The 8553-nt window shown below is 44.6% G+C and overlaps 1 protein-coding gene across 1 annotated transcript in view; it reads left to right on the forward strand.

Annotated features, from left to right (window-relative positions):
• LOC112074761 (A-kinase anchor protein 2) overlaps positions 1-6197 on the forward strand; it is a 17195-nt gene extending 10998 nt beyond the window's left edge. Inside the window, exons 3-4 of the mRNA XM_070440662.1 lie at positions 352-674; positions 3942-6197. Of these exons, the coding sequence (XP_070296763.1) occupies positions 352-674; positions 3942-4055 (437 nt within the window). The 3' untranslated portion in view covers positions 4056-6197. The remainder of the gene's footprint in view (positions 1-351; positions 675-3941) is intronic.
• Positions 6198-8553: the final 2356 nt, after the last annotated feature.

Raw genomic sequence — 8553 nt, forward strand, 5'->3', positions numbered from 1 at the left:
GGTCCCCCACTGCTCTCCCTTCCAGCAATACAATGCTGTGGTGGTTTTCGTGGTGAATGACTTCCCCTGGTGTAATGAATGAGCCAGTACTTGCATTACTGCGTTCAATAGACACGAGCCAATCTTCCCATTGATCGATACAGAGTCAATGTAGAGGATAGACATGAAAATATGATTATTCTATTATACTGTATGTATTGACATATACAGTAGATATATTGTATGTATTGACATATACAGTAGATATATTGTATGTATTGACATATACAGTAGATATATTGTATGTATTGACAACATAATTTATATTGTCATGTCCTTATATGACATGTATTCTGTGTGTATAACCTGCAGGTAAGATAAATCCTCCTGCATCCCCCTCCTCGTCTGAGAATCCTTCTGCATCCCCCTCCTCGTCTGAGAATCCTTCTGCATCCTCCTCCTCGTCTGAGAATCCTTCTGCATCCCCCTCCTCGTCTGAGAATCCTCCTGCATCCCCCTCCTCGTCTGAGAATCCTTCTGCATCCTCCTCCTCGTCGGAGAATCCTTCGCCCCTCTTGGACCTGGGCAATGACGACTCGGGGGGCAGCGGGCGCCCCAAAAACTTCATGCAGACCCTGATGGACGACTACGAGACTCACAAAGTGAAGCGCCGGGAGAAAGGAGAGGACAACAGCGTGAGTAGTGGTAGTACTATCCACGTTCTCTTGTGCTGCTGTTACTGCGCTGTCGTTTAGTGACCTACATCGCCTGGGTACCACACCTGGTTGTACTATCATTACACTGCTTGCCATATGCCAAATGTTTGGTGACAAGGAATGTTAGCACAAATAGGTTTGTTATCCAGGCTAAACCTACAGTAAGCCTACTCTAGCAGCCTTTATCTAGCCAGGTCCCAGATATTTTGGGAGAGTTTGTCCTGAATGACTATAGGAGTTGGCAAAACAGCACAAACTGCTGCACGTACTGAGACAGAGAGCCACTGTTTCCCTCGCTCAGATTATTGGCTACACGTACTGAGACAGAGAGGAACTGTTTCCCTCGCTCAGATTATTTCTCCGGTGAGATTCAACTTGAGAATTGAAGGAAAATTATGAAAGCACAGAAAGATAAAAGGTAAATGATTTTGGCACCATGAATACAGGCCACTGTTCCACACATCAAATAAGGTTACCAGAACTCACAGTAGTCTTCCCCAACAACTGAACACATAAACCAACAGTGTGAATGACAATAAAACAAAGGAAATACAGGTTGGAAAAAGTTGTAGTCAGTCAGTCCGTCAGTCAACCCGATGCACCAACAGATCTTAGACACAGAACGGCCACGGAGGACAGCTGGTACCAGAGATCTCAGGCACAGAAAGGCCACGGAGGACAGCTGGTACCAGAGATCTCAGGCACAGAAAGGCCACGGAGGACAGCTGGTACCAGAGATCTCAGACACAGAAAGGCCACGGAGAACAGCTGGTACCAGAGATCTCAGGCACAGAACGGTGTCCAACGTCGTTTTAGAGAATTTGGCTGTAAGTCCAACCGGCCTCACAAACGCAGACCACGTGTAACCACGCCAACCCAGGACCTCCACATCTGGCTTCTTCACCAGCGGGAATGTTGTGGGGTTATGGTATTGGGCAGGCATAAGTTACGGACAACGAACACGATTACATTTTATCGATTGCAATTTGAATGTACAGAGGTAAGGTGACATTTCCAGAACAATCTGAGGAGTGGAGGATCCTCAGACGAGTTAGAGGAGGACAATCTGAGGAGTGGAGGATCCTCAAACGAGTTAGAGCAGGACCATCTGAGGAGTGGAGGATCCTCAGACGAGTTAGAGGAGGACCATCTGAGGAGTGGAGGATCCTCAGACGAGTTAGAGGAGAACCATCTGAGGAGTGGAGGATCCTCAGACGAGTTAGAGGAGAACAATCTAAGGAGTGGGGATCCTCAGACGAGTTAGAGGAGAACAATCTAAGGAGTGGAGGCTCCTCAGACGAGTTCGAGGAGGACCATCCTCCTCAGTGACTTTCAGAAAAATAGAAATACTGTAACTATTTTACTGTTTTGCAATGAAGGTCTACAGCAGTACTCTGTAGGGTAGCACCATGGTGTAGCAGGAGGACAGCTAGCTTCCGTCCTCCTCTGTGTACATTGACTTCAATACAAAACCTAGGAGGCTCTTGGTTCTCACCCCCTTCCCCCTTCCACACAGTAATTATGGCAACTTCCAGAGGACGTCCTCCGAACCTATTCAGAGTTCTTGCCGCATGAATGAACCTGTTGTCCCATCGCACCTCAATCAAAGGAATAGATATATTAATCTAGTACTAGAAAGCATAAGTCAGTCACCACCTTCGGGAGACTAGCCGGTTGAAACCGCCCCTCGTTTAGGAATCCTAGGATAGGATAAAGTATCCTTCGTCACCCCCCCCTTAAAGATTTAGATGACTATTTGTAAGTGCGCCGTTCCAGCTGGATGTCTAAGGTGAATGCACCAATTTGTAAGTCGCTCTGGATAAGAGCGTCTGGCTAAATTGACTAAATGTTAAAGTGTACAATAAGCCTACAGCTAGCTAGACATGCAGTGCATAAAATGTGGTGAGTAGTTGACTCAAAGAGGAGAGCGCAGACAATTAGTTTAACACGTAGTTTTAAAACAATATGCATTTCTAGAAACATTAAGGAGAGCAAGAGAGAGAGAGAAAAGAGATATTTCATATTTTGCACCTTCTTAGCTAGCGAATGCAGTTAGCTAGTTTTAGCCTACTCAAAAGTCACAGCGAAGGAAAAGGTGAGAGGAGGAAGCGCGCGTAGATGTGAGAAGAAACTACACAATTGATCAAAGAGATCATTTTGTATGTGGCTTGCTATGAAAGTGAACTGTGTTTGAAATGTGGTCAGGGGTGTATTCATTGTAAGTGATCATGCTGTTTGTATGTGGTGCTATGAAAGTGAACTGTGTTTGCGTGTGGTCAGGGTGTATTCATCTCCGCTGATTCTGTTGAAAAACATTTTTAACGGAAGCAAACGGAACGAAAGCGGGATAAACATACATGAATTTGTCAATAGAAACTCTTTGTTAGCAACCTTCGGACTTTTGATTACACCCCAGATCAGCTAGATGCAGGCCAGTGTGAAGGTGGTATTAAACGTGTCAATGTCTGTCCACCTTGGATACTCAAACTTCTCGTCGACCCTGTGTGCACATACATTGTAAACTTTCATTCAAGGCTAGATTGTAGCAACCTCATGATGGGTATATGGGAGACATTAGAGTATCATGTAGTAACCTACACCTGTCAATGTTACATTGAACTGGGTGAATATGAATGAAGTAACCTAAACTATACTCTGTTACATTGAACTGGGTGAATATGAATGACAGTAAACCTAAACCTTATACTGTTACATTGAACTGGGGTGAATATGAATGACAGTAACCTAAACTATCACTGTTACATTGAACTGGTGAATATGAATGACAGTAACCTAAACCTATCAACTGTTTACATTGAACTGGGTGAATATGAATGACAGTAACCTAAACCTATCACTGTTACATTGAACTGGGTGAATATGAATGACAGTCATCCAATATGCTGTAATAGAAATAAGGCCATGTTCATGAAAATAAAATGATCCTCCCTCATCATAAACGGCACCAACCGCCACTGAATCTGAGGTACCCAAAATATTTTCAGGCATGGAATTGCCCTGCTACAGTTTTTAGGCTTTTATGGCGGTCATTACTGTGGCGGATGAATCAGAATTAGTTGGGTAACATAGATAAGATGTTTTATTAAAAGATCCTGTAATACCAGAGACTCAGTTCAACTTTATTTATTTAATGGAAATGAATGATCCCCAGGTACTGCCTAGTGCCCTGAAGCCCTGTTTCTACTCCCTGTTGACTGACTTGTTGTTTGTTGTCTGGGTTACCAGGTGTTGGAGGCCACCCGCGTCACCCGCAGGAAAAGCAACATGGCGCTGAGGTGGGAGGCGGGGCTTTACACTAACGAGGACGGAGAAGAGGAGGAAGAGGAGGAAGAGGAGTAGTCGACTACCAGGGATGGAAGGAGGAGGGACAGAGCAGAAACACAACTACCAAGTATTTATTTTTTCTAAAGTATTCTGATCACATGACCCGTCACATGATCTACTGGATGGACCAACCTGGAGCATCAGCACCAAGCGACGGACAAGTAACCGTGACGACAACAACAGTGCGTTCCCGGGCAGGTCATGTCCAAGGTTCCATTTTGGAATGTTTAGATTTTTCCAGATAAAAGGTGTGTAAAGGACTGTGTGAACTATGCAGATGATGACAACAACGATGAGACTCTTGTGGTATTGAAGTGGATATTATTGGAGGATTGATTTGACACAGAGACATTACGCCTGCCAAGTGATCCTAGAGTGGTGTCAGGGAGGATGTCAGACTGAATTGAATCACTGGAGAGAAAATAAACTGCATTCCCTATGGCCCCCTATTCCCTATGTAGTGCACTAGATTTAAACAGAGTAGTGAACTAGATAGGGAATAGGGGAGCCATTTTTCTGTTGAAGCCACAGGTCTGGCCTTTCTCCAGGTTACAGTTTCATCCAACAGAAAACTATGTTACTGGGACTTGATCCCTTTTTGGCGACTGCATGACGATATTTAACCTCATATAATACCAGTATTTATCTAAAAGCTAAGACTGTGGCGTATATAAATAGATATTGCTATCACTCTTCTTCTTCAGTGATTTAAATGAGTTGATATTTCTAAAGCAATAACAATGGAAATCGTTTCTTCTTTCCTGCTGATGATGTCGATGATGTACTGTAGCCTCGAACCATTCATACGAGCTCGTCTGAAAGTGTACAGTGCATTCGGCTGTATTTAGACCCCTGGACTTCTCCCACATGTTATTGCCTTATTCTAAAATCGATTAAAAAAATGTTTTTCATCAATCTCCACACTATCTACACCCAATAATGACAAAGCAAAAAATATATATTTTTTAGATTTCAGCAAATGTATTAAAAAAWTTTTTAAATGAAATATCACATGTATATAAGTATTCAGACCCTTTACTCAGTACTTTTGTTGACCATCGGGTTCTTGATCACCTCCCTGACCAAGGCCCTTCTCCCCACATGCTCAGTTTGGCCGTGCGGCCAGCTCTAGGAAGAGTCTTGGTGGTTCCAAACATCTTCCATGTAAGAATGATGGAGGCCACTGTGTTCTTGGGGACCTTCAATGCTGCAGACATGTTGTGGTACCCTTCCCCAGATCTGTGCCTCGACACAATCCTGTCTCGGAGCACTACGGACAATTCCTTCCACCACATGGCTTGGTTTTTGCTCTGACATGCACTGTCAACTGTGGGACCTTATATAGACAGGTGTGTGCCTTTCCAAATCATGTCCAATCAATTGAATTGACCACAGGTGGACTCCAATCAAGTTGTAGAAAAATCTCAAGGATGATCAATGGAAACAGGATGCACCTGAGCTCAATTTCGAGACTCATAGCAAAGGGTCTGAATACTTATGTAAATAAGATATTTCTGTTTTTTTTATATTTAATACATTTTTTAATGAAAAAATGAAAATAAAATACAGAAATATCTAATTTACATAATTATTCACACACCTGAGTCAATACTTTGTGGAAGTATATTTGGCGGTGATTACAGCTGTGACTCTTTCTGGGTAAGTCTCTATGCCCATTATTCTTTTTTAAATTCTTCAAGCTCTGTCAAGTTGATTGTTGCTCATTGTTCTCCCAGTGTCTCCCCGTGCCTGCTGGATAGCAGAATGAATCAGGTTTTCCTCAAGGATTTTGCCTGTAGCTGTTTTCATTTTTATTTATTTTTTACAAAAAACTCCTTAGTCCTTGCCGATGACAAGCATACCCATAACATGATGCAGCCACCACCATGCTTGAACATATTAAGAGTGGTACTCAGTGATGTGTTGTGTTGGATTTGCCCCAATCATAACGCTTTGTATTCAGGACAGAAGTTAATTTCTTTGCCACATTTTTGTCAGTTTTACTTAAGTGCTTTGTTGCAAACAGGATGCATGTTTTGAAATATTTTCATTCTTTTCAAGCGTCYTTCTTTTCACTCTGTCATTTGGGTTAGTATTGTTGACCCATCTTCAGTTTTCTCCAATCACAGCCATTAAATTCTGTAACTGTTTTAGAGTCACCATTGGCCTCATGTTGAAATCTCGGAGCGGTTTCCTTCCTCTCCAGCAACTGAGTTAGAAAGGACGCCTGTACGCCTTTTTAGTGACTGGGTGTACTGATACACCATCCGAAGCATAATTAATAACTTCATTTTTTACACATCAACCAATCGGGGCCCTTCTTTGTGAGGCATTGAAACACCTCCCTGGTCTTATTGGTTCAATCTGTGCCTGAAATTCACTACTCGATTAAGGGTCCTTACAGATAATTGTATGTGTGGGGTACAGAGATGGGGTAGTTCTTAAGAAATCATGTTAACCACCTCCTAGTACAGAACTTTATATATACAGACTAGTTAACCACCTCCTAGTAGATGGACCCACACAGAACTTTATATATACAGACTAGTTAACCACCTCCCAGTAGATGGACCCACACAGAACTTTGTAAGGGCCATTATCAGAGATAAACAGTGTAATGTCAATATAAACAGCTCTATGGTCAGTAAGGGCCATTATCAGAGATAAACAGTGTAATGTCGGCTTCCAGTGGGGAGACCTGAGGTCACTGCTCTCTTTACTTCGGGTTTCCAGTGGGGAGACCTGAAGTCACTGCTCTCCTTACCTCGGGCTTCCAGTGGGGAGACCTGAGGTACTGCTCTCCTTACCTCGGGCTTCAGTGGGGGACCTGAGGTCACTGCTCTCCTTACCTCGGGTTCCAGTGGGGAGACCTGAGGTCACTGCTCTCCTTACCTCGGGCTTCCAGTGGGGAGACCTGAGGTCACTGCTCTCCTTACCTCAGGCCTTCCAGTGGGGAGACCTGAGGTCACTGCTCTCCTTACCTCAAGCTTCCAGTGGGGAGACCTGAGGTCACTGCTCTCCTTACCTCGGCTTCCAGTGGGGAGACTGAGGTCATGCTCTCCTTACCTCAGGCTTCCAGTGGGAGACCTGAGGTCACTGCTCTCCTTACCTCAGGCTTCCAGTGGGGAGACCTGAGGTCACTGCTCTCTCTTACCTCGGGCTTCCAGTGGGGAGACCTGAGGTCACTGCTCTCCTTACCTCGGGCTTCCAGTGGGGAGACCTGAGGTCACTGCGTCTCCTTACCTCGGGCTTCCGAGGGGTGTATGCCTTATGAATTAACGAGACGTGGTGTGATCTTACAAACATACAGGAACTCAAGTCATTCTGTTCACCTGATTTAGAATTCTCACAATCAAATGTCGACCACATTATCTACCAAGGGAATTCTCTTCGATTATAATCACAGCCGTATATATTCCCCCCCAAGCAGAGACATCGATGGCCCTGAACGAACTTTATCTGACTCTTTGTAAACTGGAAACCACACCCCTGAGGCTGCATTCATCGTAGCTGGGGATTTTAACAAGGCAATCTGAAACAAAACTCCCTAATTCTATCAGCATATCGATTGTGCTACCAGGGCTGGTAAACCTTGGATCATTGTTATACTAACTTCCGCGACGCATATAAAGGCCCTTCCCCGCCCTCCTTTCGAAAAAGCTGACCACGACTCCATTTTGTTGCTTCCAGCCTACAAACAGAAACTAAAACAGCAAGCTCCCACGCTCAGGTCTTGTTCAACGCTGGTCCGACCAATCTGATTCAAGACTGCTTCGATCACGTGGATTGGGATATGTTCCGCATTGCGTCCAACAACAATTGACGAATACGCTGATTCGGTGAGCGAGTTCATTAGAAAGTGCATTGACGATGTCGTACCCACAGCAACGATTAAAACATTCCAAAACCAGAAACCGTGGTTGATGGCAGCATTCGCGTGAAACTGAAAGCGAAACCACTGCTTTTTAACCAGGGCAAGGTGACCGGAAACATGACCGAATACAAACAGTGTAGCTATTCCCTCCGCAAGGCAATCAAACAACTAAGTGCCAGTATAGAGACAAAGTAGAGTCGCAATTCAACAGCTCAGACACGAGGTATGTGGCAGGGTCTACAGTCAATCACGGATTACAAAAAGAAAACCAGCCCCGTCGGCGGACCAGGATGTCTTGCTCCAAACAACTTCTTTGCTCGCTTTGAGGACAATACAGTGCCACTGACACGGCCCGCTACCAAAACTGCGGGCTCACCTTCACTGCAGCCGAGGTGAGTAAAACATTTAAACGTGTTAACCCTCGCAAGGCTGCAGGCCCAGACGGCATTCCCAGCCGCGTCCTCAGAGCATGCGCAGACCAGCTGGCTGGTGTGTTTACGGACATATTCAATCAATCCTTATCAGTCTGCTGTTCCCACATGCTTCAAGAGGGCCACCATTGTTCCTGTTCCCAAGAAAGCTAAGGTAACTGAGCTAAACGACTACCGCCCCATAGCACTCACTTCTGTCATCATGAAG

This window comes from Salvelinus sp. IW2-2015, unplaced genomic scaffold (assembly GCF_002910315.2).
Source record: "Salvelinus sp. IW2-2015 unplaced genomic scaffold, ASM291031v2 Un_scaffold2803, whole genome shotgun sequence".
Taxonomy (NCBI): domain Eukaryota; kingdom Metazoa; phylum Chordata; class Actinopteri; order Salmoniformes; family Salmonidae; genus Salvelinus; species Salvelinus sp. IW2-2015.